This window comes from Poecilia reticulata, chromosome 22 (genome assembly GCF_904066995.2).
Source record: "Poecilia reticulata chromosome 22, P_reticulata-male-v2, whole genome shotgun sequence".
Lineage (NCBI taxonomy): Eukaryota > Metazoa > Chordata > Actinopteri > Cyprinodontiformes > Poeciliidae > Poecilia > Poecilia reticulata.
Genome location: NC_088851.1, coordinates 24,742,599 through 24,759,729, shown reverse-complemented (window position 1 = coordinate 24,759,729; position 17,131 = coordinate 24,742,599). Strand labels below are relative to the sequence as shown.

At 36.1% G+C, this 17,131-nt stretch overlaps 2 protein-coding genes across 2 annotated transcripts; both read left to right on the top strand.

The window, feature by feature from the left end:
* The first annotated feature begins 4,792 nt into the window (after positions 1-4,792).
* Positions 4,793-11,983, top strand: zmpste24 (zinc metallopeptidase, STE24 homolog). Its single transcript, XM_008399904.3, has 9 exons — positions 4,793-5,243; positions 6,310-6,456; positions 7,423-7,626; positions 7,711-7,863; positions 8,779-8,920; positions 9,002-9,192; positions 9,278-9,379; positions 10,011-10,154; positions 10,815-11,983. Exons 1-9 carry the CDS (start codon positions 5,136-5,138, stop codon positions 11,037-11,039), a joined length of 1,416 nt encoding a protein of 471 aa, XP_008398126.1. The 5' UTR covers positions 4,793-5,135; the 3' UTR covers positions 11,040-11,983.
* A 1,147-nt stretch (positions 11,984-13,130) lies between these two features.
* atp5if1b (ATP synthase inhibitory factor subunit 1b) lies at positions 13,131-16,748 on the top strand. The gene is made up of 3 exons (XM_008399905.3): positions 13,131-13,283; positions 14,917-15,029; positions 16,294-16,748. The coding sequence occupies exons 1-3, from the start codon at positions 13,215-13,217 to the stop codon at positions 16,433-16,435; spliced, it is 324 nt and encodes a 107-aa protein (XP_008398127.1). The 5' UTR covers positions 13,131-13,214; the 3' UTR covers positions 16,436-16,748.
* Positions 16,749-17,131: the final 383 nt, after the last annotated feature.

The following is a 17,131-nucleotide window of genomic DNA, read 5'->3' as shown; positions in this document are numbered from 1 at the left end:
TGCCAATAATAAATGCATTTCGGTCTGTTTCTGATTTGGAAAGAAGAAAAAAAAAACTTTGTACATTGATATCTGTAAAATATAGTGTCATGTTTTCAGTTGCATAATAGTATTTACATAGTCGGAAGGCTAGTAAAAGTAAATCATGTATTAAAGTCACAGAAAATCCAAAGAAGAAGAAATTATGCAGAATTATTTGCTACATCACTGTTCACGCACTTATTGAGATTATCTAAAATTATAGACAATATTTGATTTTTCTTCCAGATGCCAAACATTTTGGGTGTGGTGCTCTTTCAGTTGGGAAATGACTAAATGACGCCCCCTACGGGGTTACATTTTACAGTATCTCCATGAGGTGGTATGATGGTTCAATTTGTATGTCAATCGTTGCCGCCATATTGTGAGTGGCATTTCTTTGAAACATGCTAAAAGTTGTTTTGTTTCAAGAGATTTAAGTGTGTGAGTTGGAATCCACTCGGGTTTATTTTTAGAGCACATTTAATCAGCAGAGCAGTTCAAAGTGCTTTAACAAACAAAACAGAAGTAATGAAAAGTTAGAACAATTAACCTATTTTTATGTGTCATTAGCCTTGACTTAGTGTTTCAGCTCTTTTGCAATTTTCTTTGTTTGTTCCAGATTAGTATAGCATAAAAACTGAACTCTGCTTCTCAATGTTTGGTTATTTAATGTATTAAGAATACATTAAAATAATGTTATTTAATGTATTAAAATACATTAATACTTCAAAACTACAGTATTTTGAAGTCTATTCTGATCTACAGGGAGCCAGTAGAAGAACGTTACAACTCAGCATTGTAGCTCTTAATCAGGACTACATAACCTTGAATGTAACCATGTAGCTCCTCCAGGTGTCCTTAAACCCTCCACAAGTTGCAGCTGAATGAAAATACAATTAGCCTCTCATAAATGTGGCTATTACAGTAAGAAGCAAAACATTAGTGCTTTTATCCTGGAAATGTTCTTTAGGTGATAAAATCCTGACTTTGTAATTATCTTTATGTGGCTCTGAACAGTGGCGGAGCTAGACTTTTAAAGTTGGGGGGGCCAAGGGGGGGCCAGGACTACCTCTGGGGGGGCAACATTTAAAATGTGTGTGTACATCTATCTATCTATCTATCTATCTATCTATCTATCTATCTATCTATCTATCTATCTATCTATCTATCTATCTATCTATTAATCTAATCTAATCTAATCATTTAAAAAAATAACCAAACTGAATATTTGGTTATTTTTAAGCCCCTCTGTCATTTGACATGTTATAATTAACACCTTTGACTGTTGCACATGGAGACATGATAGACTTTATGCAGAGTTCATCGCAGAGGAAACTAAAATCAATCAAATAAAAGATCCTTTCTGAATATCATCTCATGGACACTGAACTAAATGCGTCTTTCTGACCGAGAGCTGACAGCGTGTTGAAGAGTTATGGACACCTTGGTTAGGAAGCTCTGGTTTGACAGGTAATTTGACAGGTAAAAATATTTCGGGTCGGACCAGAATTATTTGCCTGATGGTGGTTCGGGCTTCTAATGAGTTTACATTTAATGAGTTTGCAGCACACAGAGAAAACCTAAAGAGAATGTGATCTACTTATTGTAGTTTAAGTAGAGGAATAACAGCTGACTGTTGAGAGAGGAAAGAATTTAAAGTGCAGATCGCTGGGCAATAAATGCGCGTAAATGCTCCACCGTTACGCTCCAACTAATCACACATGAGATGACAAACGCCAAATATACAATATATAGTTACACTGCTTAGTTAATGGTGTTTTAAAAACAAAACCAGTAAAAACTAGTTAATATGTCAGATTCCCTCCTCAGCCTCGTCTTGATAAGAACAGAGAGCAGTCCGCTGGTTTCTGTCCAGACTGTGGTCAGCTGACCACTTGGTGCGCAGACAGTTTCAACTTTACGCACAGAGAACATCGTGGAGCTCATTATTAATCAGACTAAGAACAACATCAGTCAGAGAATCATCTCTGATCTGGACGCTTTAACGGACCAGAGACTTTGGAGCTTCTAGCTCAGCTGATCCGCTTCTGCGGAGTTTTTCTCCCGCTGAGGGATCAGGAAACGATCAGAGTTCTGTCGTCTTCTAATCACGTCATTTCGTGAATTGTTACCTGATTTCAAAAACGTTCTAACAGAGAAATAATAAATGTTTCGTTTGATGACTACAAATTGGAAATAAAATTATTTTTTTCTTTGACGGACAACGAAAAAACTCTAGCGCCACCTCTGCTCCAAACTATGAACATCGTCGGCCCCTCTTCGGTTTTTTTCTTTTTTTTGCGGAGGATCAATAAATAACTTATTGGTGTTTTACAACCACCAGGTATGAAGTGCTTTAGCCTTTGAGTTGCACCACAGCGCAGCACAACTGAAACACCCAGGACAAGAATTTCAGCTTGTTTTTATGAGTACAAAGGAGGCTGGTATCGCGCCTGATCTAAATCTATTTATTTATGTCATCACATGGACTTATATAAAGTTTTATACATTTTCTTTTGATATATTTATTATTGTTTTTCTTCTTTAGATATTAGGTTGACTTAGAATGATTCCAAATAATGTACAGGAATAACCTGGTGCTGTTACATGTCAATCATCTGGGGGGGCCAATCAGATGACAGGGGGGGCACTGGCCCCCCTGGCCCCCCCTCTGGCTCCGCCACTGGCTCTGAAGGTTCAGGTCAGGGTTTATCTTTACACCCAGATTTCAGGCCTGATGAGCCAAATCGCAGTGATGGACGAACAATGACCCAGTAGAAGATGAGCAGCAGGTTGTACGTAGTTTATCTTCTTTTTACATGTTGATTCACAAATATTTTTGTCTTTATAATTAGTGTTGGTCTATTAAACTGACATACCAAGTTATATGGTATGTAATGGTCAGGGGTGAAAGTAGTTTTAAATTCTTGGGGGTACTATGACAAAAAAAAAAAAAATATATATATATATATATATATATATATGTGTGTGCTTTGGAGTTTTTGTGCTGATGAATTTTTTTGCGAAGCGATAAAAGCTGGTAGCTCTTGAATTGCTACAAAATAAAGCTGTATTTCCTGCAGCCCACTGGCTGCAATGTTGACACCTTGAGATGCCATGAGACCTAAATCCTGAACATCATGGCACGGAGTCATCCCAGTTTCCCATGTCTGACATATAACCATTACTTATAGCTTTTAAACTGGTTATATTGATCCTGTGTCCAGACAGAGGGACAATCTATAGGCCAATAGCATCATGACCTGTTTGTTCTGAAGATCCTGCAGTTTCCACTTCTCTTCCTAACATGGCGCCTCCTCACCCTGACTCTCACACTGACAGGAGGAACCACAGAGCTCTGTTAGGTTAAAGCTCATCTTCTGAAGTTGGGATATTTTTCCTCCAACAGGTTCCAGAGGAATCACCTCAAACCAGATGTTGGACTGGATTTTATTTCAATGTCATTTGTGAATGTTAGCTTCTCATTTTCAAAAATGGAGCTATAAAGGTCGAAAAGGATTATTTTGGAGAAAATCACATCAACATTTCCACTAAATAAGAGGCAAAACAAATTTGTTTGATGAAGGAAAAGCCTCTCAGACTCTGAGCTCAAAGCACCAAACTATTTTTTTTTTATCAGACAATTTAATTTAACATAATTATCGCGGTAGAAGCCATTTGTTTGTTAAATACTTAATGAAACATATTTACCGTGTTTGATGTTTGTTGTAAATGACGTAAACTCAAAGAACGAAGTAATTAGTACAAGTTTGTCGTTTATTGAACGTTCAGAAATTACAGCGGCTGTGATGAGCCAATGCAAAAGTAAAAAAAGGTAAAACAACCTGAACAGGTGATCAACTCTAAACCACTCGCACCTTTTTACTCTCCGTCTGTCATTTAAGCACACCCGTTGCTATGGCAACCTCCTGCGCTCCACAAGCCGACCCAAGAGTACCTTAAAAACAACATTCAGTCCGTTACGATATTAGGTTTTCAGGCTTGATATTTATTTTGCGATTATTAATAAGCGCTCCCTGAACACAGCGGTGGTTGATTAGTTAATTTTAAACTCCTGCTCTGCTCGTTATTTTGATAATGGAACCGAAACGCACAGAATTGCGCAACACCTTGTTGAAACAATAATCACTGAGATTATTATTGCTGTTGGGTCATTAATTTGAACACGTTATGTTGATTTTTTTTTGTTGTTGTTGTTCTTTAATAAGGTTATGAACGTTATAAGCCAATCAGAGGACGTGCTGGTCTCAGCGTCCTGGCGGCGTTCAGTTTGTCACCCTTAATGCCGAGATCGACATATTGCGCCCCTGCTCTAGCAAAGCACGAACAGTTCAGAAACGATATGAAATGAGAAAAAAGCCATTTATTAACTGATTAAGTCGTGTTTTAGATTGTTCTTGGAAAAACTGATCAGTCACGGCTGATTAGTGGGTGAACTCACGGCTGCACGGTGAACCCATTCATTTTTTTTACAGCAGAGAGCCACTCCTCTCTGCCGTACCCCCTTTCTTTCACCCCTGGTAATGGTTGAAATCAGGTGAGCTTGCCACTCGCAATATGGCGGATGAACTAACATTGTTACTGCTTTGTGGGTTTATTTAATTGGTTAATGCCATTTGTTTACAACTTATTGACTCGTTTCGAACGACTTTAACCCCGGTTTTAAAAATAAGCTGTTAGTTTTCTTTCCAACCGCAAAAAGAAGAACAAAACAAGCCGTTAGCTCAAAGAAACGACTTAGTTTTAATGAAGCAACTGCGCCTCCTGGTGTCAGAAGAAATATCACCATCTCGGAATTCATTGCGCGGCGGAACTAACGTCAAAGCCGTTTGATTGGGGACAGAAAACGTTGAAGCACTTTCACCCACGGGCGCTTTGGGAATCTTACATGAATGGGAAAAACGGTGAATGTCGCAGTTTTGGGAATGAGAGCCGGATGTGTAGTTTTCGTTTTTTAGTCGGTGTCTGTCGGATTAACGCAGAGTCGTCTTGTTCTCCGCTGCGGGAAGTTTGAAGCGCGTGAAGCGGAAGCGCAGTAGCCATTAGCCCCGATACCTGTCAAGTCAGTCAGAGGAGAAAAACCCAGAGAAAAGATGTTAAAAACTCTTTTTCTGCTGCCAGTTGAGACGCAGATATTTTATTCAGTCCTGGTATTCTCATGGACGGTTTATCTCTGGGAGGCTTACCTGTCCTGCAGACAGGTGAGTAAATGTGTTTTTATCTTTCTGTACAGAATAAAAAACCCTCAAAGATTAAACATAGCTCCAACTGTTGTAATATGAAATAAACACGAATTAAGAGGTTAAATTATGTAATTGTTTTTGTCTGAAAGGTGTGTTTTAAGGCATGTTTAATTTCTTTGTCATGTTATAGCAACAACATGTGATTTTTAGTATTGCGTGATTAGATAAACTCAGTTATGTATCATGAAATGGGGGACAAATGTACACAACGTTTTTCAAATATATTTTAAATAAAACACCCAAAAAGTTCTGCTCTTTTATTAATATATATATATATATATATATATATATATATATATATATATATATATATATATATATGTGTGTGTGTGTGTGTGTGTTATTTTTTTTGCTAAATATCTCAAGGAATATAACAGTATGTGAGTCACACTTCTGATTTTTTTTGAGTGTGAATAATGATAAAAACCAAAAAAATCCCCCCAAAATATAACTTTCCAATCAGACACTGAAGTTTGAGGTTTTTAATGTCACAAAATGTTATAATTTATTTTTATTTTTTCAAGAAAGTGTTTTAGGTTGGGATTACTAGATTTAATAAAGACATGCTCTAAAAATAATCAAATCAACACTTATTTTAATCCCGAGTTAGAAAAACTGTTATGAACTTCATAATTCATTGCTGTTCTGGCTTGCAAAACTATTTTTGTGGTAAATGTTGGTAAAGTCTCGGTGAAACAGCATCTTAGGACGAAGATAAAGACGCGAGTCAAGTTCTCCTAAAACAAGAAAGTGAGATTAAAGTTAACATCTGTTACAATTTTACAAACCGAAAACGTTCCAGCATTTTCTTTCAGCTTTTTATGTCTTCAGTTTACAGAGCAGAGCGTATCAGATTTAGCTACAAGATGCTATGGATTACTGTTAAAAACAAAACAAAAACAACCTGTTTAAAAATAATCGCTTGTCTGAGCATTAGATAAAGACATTTAAAACTTTAATTGTGTGAATAAACAGAAATTTATGGGTTTCTAACACTATTTTTCGACCTTTTCCTGCCTTGCAGAGGAAAATATACCGGACAACCATTCACGTCCCAGAGGAGCTTGGAAAGATCATGGATCCCGACACCTTTGAGAAGTCGCGTCTGTATCAGCTGGATAAAAGCAACTTCAGCTTTTGGTCGGGGCTGTATTCAGAGATCGAAGGAACAGTAAGAAGAAAACCAGAGCCCTCATTTTACAAATATATTTACAATTCGCTGCATTAACGCTGCAGTATGTAACTTTTATTTTAAATGTTGTTTTTACATATTTGTTTAAACTGTCAAGTCGTGTCTGTTTGATATGAAGCAAATAATCTGTGAAAATCTGAACTCCACTGAACTCTCCATGTGGCGCAGTCACAAACGACGGTGGATTAATGGTTTTCCTGTAACTAAGTTGTTTCTCCACCATTTGCACATTTATTGACAGCACTAAGCCCCGCCTCCTGGCTCTGATTGGTTGTTTTTAGTTCGGTTCTGGAAGGAGGTGGAAAAAGTTGATTTTTTTTTTTCACAGCTCAGATGTCTCATAATTTACTGTCACGACATGTGTAGAGTTTTAAGAAATATACAAAAAAAACAAAAAAAAACGTTTTTATCTAAAAGTTAGATACTGCAGGTATCACTTCACTTCTGATACTGATATCTGAAATACAGAAAAACAGATGAATTGATGTAAAATACTGAAAAAACATAAAATCTTACCAAGTATTTTTGGCTTAGTTTCTATTACAAATATCTCTTTACACTTGAAATGAGACAAAACTAACTTTAACTTTTCAGAAAAATAGGAGCTTATAATAAATCAATAATTCCTTGATATTAATGATGAAGTACTAGTTAAATTTGTGGATTATTTCACTTATAAAATGCTAAAAATATTATAAGTAGGATAATCTCCCAGTGGATCTAGTGCTTTTTGATCAATATTAAGGAATTAGTTGCTTAAAACAAGCTGCCATCTTGCTGAAAAGTTACTTTTGAGTTACTTTTGTCTTGTTTCTAGTGAACTGAGATGTTTTACTTGAAACTAAACTAAAAATATTTGGTGAGATTTGCTGTGAATGTTTTTTATTTTTTTAAATTGTGATCAGTGTTTAAGTAAACTTAACGTTTTGTTTGTGGCCCTTCCAGCTGATCCTCCTGCTGGGCGGAATCCCGTTTCTGTGGCACTTCGCCGGTTCTGTGACGGCTCGGTTCGGGTTCGACCCGGACTATGAGATCAGCCAGTCGTTGGTGTTCCTGACTCTGGCCACGCTGTTCGGCGCCGTAACCGGACTTCCCTGGAGTTTGTACAGCACCTTTGTGATTGAGGAGAAACACGGCTTCAACCAGCAGGTTTCCTGCCTGAAAAACGTTTTTTCCTCTCATTTCCAAAAGCTTTTTCTGGTAGATTTAATTTCTCTCCCTCCTTCCGCCCAGACGTTGGGCTTTTTCCTGAAGGACGCGGTGAAGAAGTTTGCAGTGACCCAGTGCATCCTGCTGCCGGTGAGCTCGCTGCTCCTGTACATCATAAAGATCGGAGGAGATTATTTCTTCATCTACGCTTGGCTCTTCACGCTGCTCGTCTCTCTGGTCAGTGAGGAGATCGTCCTCCATTTTCCTCTGTCGGTTTCTCCCGTTTTGATTTTAGGTGGGAAAAAAAGTTTTTTTTAGAGTGGAAGAAAATGTTTCTCAAATTTTATTGGAGGTGATATTTTTGTCTAGTTGAAATTATGAGAATGAAATTATATTATCACAATAAAGTCACAATAAAACTAGAAAAATGTTTAATGAGAGCAAAGCTTTGATATTAAGTTACTAAAATCAGTTTGTTTCTTTCATTGTTTCAAATTCCTACTGGTAATAATTTGATGCTGATGAGTTGAAAGAAAGTATTTCACTATTTTTTTATAACTTTACAAGGTACTCATCGTTCCTCGTTTTAGGTGTTATAATTAAATTACTATTTCATTCTACTAATACTACAACTTTATTTTTTAATATTTATAATTTTTTCCTCATATTTTTGCCACTTTATTCTCATAATATTGAGTCTTTGTAGTATGAATTTATTTTATTTTTTGTTTTACACTTTATTCTCCTGACGTTTTGTTGTGTAACTTTGTTGTGTAACTACAATTTTTTGTATTATTGTGACTTTATTTTCATAATATTGGCTTTTTATCATACAGATTTATTCTTGTTGCAACTTTTCTTGTATTATTTAAAGTTTTTCTTGTATTATTACAACTTTATTCTCATTTTCCTTAACTGTCATACGACTTTATTCTCAATATTACGACTTTGTAAATTTATTTTTGTCATACAGTTTTAGTCTCATAATATTTTCTTTATTCTTGTAATTGTTTTAAAATACACAGAGGTTTGTAGTTGTAACTTTACAAAATGTTTGAATGCTTTCAGAAGGCTCTGTACTTTATTTCAGTGTTTAAATGTTGTTGCTGTATTTTCTGCTCCACTGATCCGCCTTTGCTCGGGGATTTGAAGGTTCTTGTGACCATTTATGCCGACTACATCGCTCCGCTGTTCGATAAATTCACCCCGCTGCCGGAGGGCGAGCTGAAGACGGCGATAGAGGACATGGCCAAGAGCATCAGCTTCCCTCTCACTAAACTCTACGTGGTTGAAGGTAGAAATGTTTAGAACGGCAGAAATCTTGAGCTCTGGGAGGAAACGCGTTCCCGGATGACTTCGTTTTCCGTCCCTCCAGGTTCGAAGCGTTCTTCGCACAGCAACGCGTATTTCTACGGCTTCTTCAAGAACAAGCGCATCGTGCTGTTTGACACGCTGCTGGAGGATTATTCCCCTCTGAACAGCGCCGGAGAGCCGCAGTCAGAAACGCAGTCGGAGACGGAGTCGGACCCGGAGGAATCGTCCAGCGAGAAGAAGCAAAAATCCAAGGTGGAAAAGTCAACATTCAAATCCTCCTCACACAGGAAGTGGTGAAAGTGGAAACATGACGGGATCATTTTAATTTCCTTCACAGAAGAAGCAAGGCTGCAACAACGCGGAGATCCTGGCGGTTCTGGGTCACGAGCTGGGCCACTGGAAGCTCGGTCACACCGTCAAGAACATCGTCATCAGTCAGGTGATCAAAACTAATCAGAAATGGTTTTTAATTCGCCATCACAATAATCAACATGCTTCACTTTCATTCAGCTGTTTTAAAGGTTTCATTTCTGTGAAAAGTCTTTCAAAATGCATAGTTTTGTAACAAAGTGCAATTAAATACTTAAATTTGGATACACAAAATAAAACGATATGTTTGTTTTTTCATTGTCTGAAGTTAAAGCCGAGTAAACTTTTTATTTTTTTGGTCAGTTCAAATTAGCAAAATTAATTATTTTTCCTAAATTCAAGAAAATTTTTCAAGAACATTTTTATTTAGAGATTTTTTGTACATTTGTATATACTTTGAGCAGAAAAGTAATTTGTTTTATTATTCCTATTGGCTCAGTGACTTATTGATCATTTTAATTGATAGAAAAATTAGCTTATATTTTATACTTTAAGTGATGTTATTAAAGTTGGATATTTTTTTGTGTTAGTGTTTTGTAACATTTCAAAACATAAAATGTTTTGCTTAAATTGTCCCTGCTGCGGTGCAGGAAAAGTTTGAGAAGTTATTTTAAATTTTCCTGTGGGAAACGTGTATGAACCCTGAATCAAACAGTGCTTACTGGAGCAGATATCATTTATTTTATTTTTCGTGTCTGCAGATGAATTCCTTCCTCTGCTTCTCCCTGTTTGCGGTTCTGATCGGGCGGACGGAGCTGTTTGTGGCTTTTGGATTCACTCAAAGTCAGCCTACATTAATTGGCTTGATGATTATCTTCCAGTTCATCTTCTCTCCTTACAACGAGGTAATTTGGGTCACCAAACTGTTTATTTTCTGAGTTAATTTAAAATTAGCTGCTTGAAGTGATCGCCTCCGTAGCAAATCGGTCATTTTTAAATGAAAAGTGGACGCCGCTCCGTCATGCAGCTCGGCTGAATAAACGCTATTATTTTTAATACTTTTGAGGAGTTTTGTTGAGAACAGAACCGCATAACGAGCATTTGCCACTCCACACCGAGCTCCATTTGGACCGTTGTTGTTTCTGGGCGCCATCTTTGTAACTGTATCACCAGCGTTGCTTAAGGCGCCCTCTGCTGGCTGCCGGCCAAACTACAACACTAAAAGGAAGTCTAAACGGACGTTATAACTTGCATGTTAATCGATGAGAAGTTGATTGCTTCAGCTCGGATGAATGACTGCTGTTGAAGTGAAATTTAAGGAGCTTGTCGAGTGTCTCAATTTCAAAACAAAACTGCATAAAGTGCATTTTGAATCCCAAATCGGACTCTGGACCGTTTCTTTGACCAGCGGCGCCCTCTGCTGGGCGGAGGCCAAGCTACAACACAAATAATTTCTACTTGCACATTTTCAGTTAATCAATTGGATCTAATATTAATCTTCTAAACTGTTAGTCAACAGTTAAGTGTAAGTCGATTAATCCACCTCCTCCTGCTCTGTTCTGCAGCTGCTGTCTTTCTGTCTGACGGTTCTGAGCCGCCGGTTTGAGTTCCAGGCGGACGCCTTCGCTCGCGGCATGGGCAAAGCCTCAGAGCTGTACTCTGCCCTCATCAAGCTCAACATGGACAACCTGGGCTTCCCTGTGGCGGACTGGCTCTTCTCCATGTGGCACTACTCCCACCCGCCCCTGCTGGAGCGCCTCAGGGCGCTGGGGAACGTCAAGCAGGACTGACGCGGCCGAACGGGGGAGCGGCGGGCGCCGCCTCCTCCTGCCGGCCTCCGCAGACCCCTCCTTGCCCTGTGACGCTGCCTGGTCTTTTTTTTCTTCCCACCTGTTCCCCAAACATTGAGTTTTACCTTATTTTAGCACTTCACTGTCCAAACATTCAGCAAAACCAAAACATCTCAGCGAAAAGCGTTTTCTCAGTGCGGCTTGCTGTGAGGAATCATCTGGACAATGTTTGTTTAGAAAAAGTTAGCCTGACTACAGTTTACAGATTGATTTGGCAGTTTGTTTTGTTTTCCACTTATTTATTAATTTCATCCTGTACATATTTTAAAAGGAAAAAAGACATTTTAGGATTGTTTTCCAGTATTAGGATGTCAAACTAGTGAGGAATTTCTTAGAATAGTTTATAAATGAGCTATTCCAGTTGTTTATTGCTTAAGTAGAAGAACATCTGTAATTATGGCGACGCTTTTTACAGATAAACAGGCCAGATTCTGATTCGTCCTGCAGCCGCCAGCCCTTGAACTGTCGATATCAAAACTATTTCTTTTGTTGCTTTTAATGAACAGTTTGATTCATTTTCATTTTCTTTAGAGGACTAATCATCACAAACGTGAGTGCCTCTGAATGTCTTTCTGTTCTGATGGTGATGTGAAAGTTTTAGTTTCATTTTTTTTCTACATGAACTGATTAATTGTTTTTGTTTTTATTCTTATTTGCCTGCAGTCGAGGGTCCAACCAGCCCTGTACATAATGTCGTTGGTAGTGAATGTGGTTGGAAATTTTACGTTTAGTTTCTTCCCGTGTTACCTGGCAAGCAAAATGTAAAATATTTTTGGGGACGTTGGGAGGCAAAAACTTTCCTTTAGCACACAAGGCAGAGTTTGGTTTGCTCAAAAAGGGGATTGAAGCTTTCTTTGCTGTGTTGAATAAAATTCTGCAACGCATTCCGTTTTCCCATCTGGTTCTGATCATACAGTTAGAACTCTGTTAATTTAAGACATGACTGAAAAAATAGCTGCTCAGATGTTTTAAAGCAATTTTAATCAAACCCAAAAATGAGGCAGAAATAAGTTTAAATGTATTTTTAAAATAGTTTTATTTAATTCTTAATTGCATGTTTTTTTATCACAAACTTTCTCCTTTCTTCTTATGAGATTTTCTCATAAGTATGACAAATTATTCCATAAATAACAGATGAATTTCCAACAGAGATATTGTAACTATGAACATTTATCCTCAATATTTTGTAATTTAATGCCCTATTTTATGAGATATTTCCTCTCAAATTCTGTAAGAATTCAGTGTCATTAATTTATTTCAGTAACTTAATTCACCAAGTGAAAATGTTTTTAATATAATTTCTGTTAATTCTGACAATTTTTCATTCAGAGTGAATTAAAACATGTATAAAATAAAATGTATAAAAATGACCATTTCATGTTTAATATTCTTTCATAATATATTTTAAATATTTCTCCTTAAAACACTTAGCAAAAGTATTACATGTTGGTATAACAACTATTAACAGCAGAATATTAAAGAAATGAAACCACGGAAAAATTAAAAACTAAAAAAATTAAAAGCACCAATAAAAATAAAATCTTGTTTATAGCTAATTAAATTATGATATAATTTTGAAAAGTTTGACAGGACCTGTTCATATTTAAAAAAAAAAGATTTACAAAAACATTATGCAATGCTTTTTGTAACACGGCATTTATAAATGTAAAATTTGCTATTTAAGAAGAATATTATTTCTAAAATGTTTAACTTTTTTATTCCCTTTTGAAATTCTATATTTGATCCATTTCCAGGAAAAAGTAAATTTGAAGATTTTACCTTGAAAGCGAAAACGACCCGTATCAACGTGGGGTCGACAGATACGTAAATCACGTAAGATGTTACGCTGGGGGACGTACCATTACGTAGGTAGAGCTATTTCACACTAAACTACGTTTATTTCTACAAACTAAAGTTTTACAAAGTCACTTTTGAACGTTTTAATATGTTTTCGCCATTCGACATAAAAATGATTCTTTTCTACAGAGTTTAGACCAAAAGAGCAGGCGGACTCGCCCCTCCGTTTCGCTGCTAATGGTACGGTCCACTGGCTGGTTTCTGTGGACAAGGGCAAACCGTCAGTGTCAGCGTTGTTTTTGTGCCTGACGGTCAAACATGGCGAGGCTGTTGAGGTTAAACATCAGGAGTTTTGTCACATCCCAGCTGAGAATGTCCTCCGATCAGGTAATAAACGTCTTTTTCCTCCTGGCTGCTTTGAAAACCAGACCGCAACCCTGTCATTCAACATGTTTTTAGCTAACTAAAACCTAACATGATTGGAATAACATCGGTTTAAAATGGCCAGTAATGGTTTCTAGACTATATTAGTGATTTGGGTAAAATGTGTCTGGTTAAATCTGACCTGTAAAAGGTGTATCAATTACCAGCTGCGTCATAACGGAGGATCTGTGAATTGTTTTTACCTATTGTGATCGTTTTTGCTCAGGTTACACAGTAAAACACATCAGTATTTTATTATTTTTGATTATTTCTAAACCTGATTTTGACCTTCGAAGTTGAGCTGACTCAGTTGTGTTGTTACTGTATAACTTATCATTAATATTTAGATGCAGTCCTTCTATTTCTACTCAGAAGTTTTTCATATAAAACCAGAAGTAAAAAAATAAAAACTCATAGCAAAGCATCACTTCCTGCATTTTCAAGTTTGAAAGCAGCAAACTTGAGACATATCCTCTTTGTTTGGCTTTTCATAGTTAAGATTATTTGAAACTAACTGAAGTTTGTGATAGGAGTTGTATTTTTTTGTTTGTTTTTACTGCAGTTTCAGTTTTGTTTAATTAAAATTTTATTTCCTGTACTTAATTTACTTGTTGCTGTGAAATCACAGACATCACTGAGCCACAGACTGTCTTCAGTCAGAAGCTTATTCAGAAATGCTGCAACAGAGACTGCTGCAGAAGCATCAACAACACTTTGAAGGAAATTAAGCGTTACAAAGATTTTAATTTCCATCAGGGATTATTAAATAATTTTTATAGCATTTTGAAAAATAATTTGTTTAAATTTTTTTAATTTTTTATATATTCAATGCATGTTATTATTTGTGAATTTACTTTTAAATCATTATAAGTATTTTAGCGTGTATTCATTTGTTTAACTGGTATTTCTTTAATATTTCAAGCCAGTGTTACTTCTATTAACTGTGCATTTCTAATTCATGTCATTGTTTATAACTCTTTTTTGTTCCATATATATATAAAAAATCTGGTTTGTTTCATTTTTAACACTCAAATATTTTCATGTCAGTGAAAAATTACCTTACTAAATGCAAATTGAAGTTTTAAAATGATGATTTAAATTATTCATGGTGAATAAAAAGGAAGGAGCCATTCAAGCTGAATGAATTGGATTTTTTTTTTTAGATATTTTCGCCTATTTCATGCTGTCAAACATGCTGTTTTCTACAGTTTAGACATTAATCAAACCTGGGTGTGTTAATTTCTGATTTACATGCAACAGAAAACTAAAATTTAAAAAAATCTGTAATTTTTATATGTCCACAGTAACGTGATAAAACCTTTTAACTTAACCAAGAGTTGCTAGAAAGTAGAACATGCATTTTCTGACCTTTACATTTGGATATTTATCACTTAAAACTCTAAAAATGATCTTAAAACAGAAGATCAAAATACGCCAATAAAGCAAACGCCTTTTTAGGTCATATTTAAATTACTTATAATATTGCATTTTGTATATAATATGTTGCTTATGATTATATTTGTATTAATAATAAGCAGTTTTCCCCTCAGGACTCAGTTCAGTCTTTTTCTTTGAATCTCTGTCCCACCTGTTGCAGCTGGGTGAGCTGGGAAAAGGTGCGGGAAAAGGCGGAGGCGGCGGCGGCTCCATCAGGGAGGCGGGCGGCGCCATGGGGAAGAAGCAAGCTGCTGAGGAGGAAATGTATTTCAAGTACGTTTTTTTATTTATATATATTTAAACCAACAGTAGCAGCGTTACAAAATATTTGTTACTAAAACTAACTCTGCTAATTTCCAGAAAACACAGCTTTGCTATTGCGGTGATTCAGTTTAATAAGAGATGAAACTGAAATCACACGGGACTACGCTTGTTCACGCGATAATCCTAAAAATTATGGGAGCGACGGATGTAAACAGTTACATGAGACAATATTCATGCTAGCGCTAATCATCCATCATATGTCGAAGTATTGTTATAGTCGGCCATTTTATAGAAGACTGATGGATTCAACGCCTTAGAATGACACATGTGTGATGCTGTGGCAGCCGGAATAAAAACATCATCCATCTACCAATTCCTGTCGTCGTCTTTGTGGTTTTCGCCAGTAGTAACGTTCGATAGTTGATCACATGACCCTTGTGATGCGAAATACTGGCCGTATTTTCATACCACTTCATCTTAGCACAAAAACTTTTTTTTTTATCAAAAATTTTACGTTTTTTTTATTGCCATGTTTTCATAAAACATTTATTTTCGTAATTTCAATTTGCACACTTTGACGGCGTGTGGATCTTATTTTAATATGACCGAAACAACACCTCATCTTGGCGGAATTTGTTTTTAGCAAAAAAAATTTGTTTGTTCTTTTTTTCTCTGACATTTATGTGTTTCAATTAAGCAAAATTATTTTTGTAATTTAAAATTGTGCAATTTTATGCTTAATGGAAACACAGCTTTTACGTTTTCAGTGGCTGAAAAACCCTTATCCTATTGAAAAACTTTAAAATGAAAAATTAAATGTTTTTTTTTAAATTGAAGTGTTTCCCTTAAGCAAATTTGTTTTCATAATTTAAATTTCCCAATTTTATGATTAATGAAAACAGATTTTATTTTAATTTGGCCCAAAAAAAATTTCATCTTAGTGCAAAACTTTTTTTTTTTTTTTAGCAAAAACAGTGAGATTATTTCCAAAATTGCCATGTTTCCATTGAGCAGATTTATTTTTGTAATTTAAATTTCCAGCAGGTTATTTTATCATGGATGAGAAACCACCTCATGCTAGTCGAAAAACTTCTTTTTCAAAATTGGTGTGTTTTCATTGAGTAGATTTATTTACGTAAATTCAGTTTGCACAATTTTATGGCTGCTGGAAACACATCTAATGTGGTGGATTAATTATTAAAAATCTGACATTTACTTTCCTCCCTTCCTTTTTATTTATTTTTTTATGTTTGTCTGTGGAACGGCACAAAAGGCGGAAAGAGCAGGAGCAGCTGGCGGCCCTGAAGCAGCATCACCTGGAAGAAATCGATCACCACAAGAAGGAGATCGAGCGCCTGCAGCGAGAGATTGATCGCCACAAGGGAAAGATCAGGAAGCTGAAGCATGACGACTAAGTGGAGCAGTCCAAAAAAATTACATTTATTTTCCTTTGCCTTTATTCATAACACCTGTTGCTGCATGCATTTACCAGGCAGGACATGAATGTGTGGAAGTTGCTGTTGACTGAAAGTTATTAAATCTCCTCATCTACTGATGTTTTGGTTGATTGCTGTAGTAACAACATTGCAATTTCTGATCAGTGCATTTTATGTTTCAGATCACAAACTGTCATGAAGTACAGTTAAAACTGTGTTTGTCAACATGAGCTTTTTGCATCGTTTAAATAAATAAAATTGTGCATTAAACTGCAAGTTTGAAACACTTAAAGCTGGTTTTCTTTGTTTTATTTCAACGTATTGGGACTCTGGGACTGCTCTGGTATACCAAGGTGGTTACAAATTAAAATCATCCAAACATTTAGATTCTTATTCTATGAAGACAAAAAAAAGCTGTAAAATGCTTTCAATAGTTAATTTTATGCAAAGTAATATGACTTAAACCAATGTTACCTAGAGATACTGGAAGACGATTACGTAACCGCTGCAGTGACATGATGCTTTTAACAGAAAACTTAATTAAATACAGAATGTTAAAGCACAAAGTCTGACTTTAAAACGTCACAAAATACCTTCTAAGCTGAAACTTTCTGCAGTTTGCATGCAGAAAGGGTCACCAGTGTGTTAGAAATGCATGTTTGCAAATTATGTGGA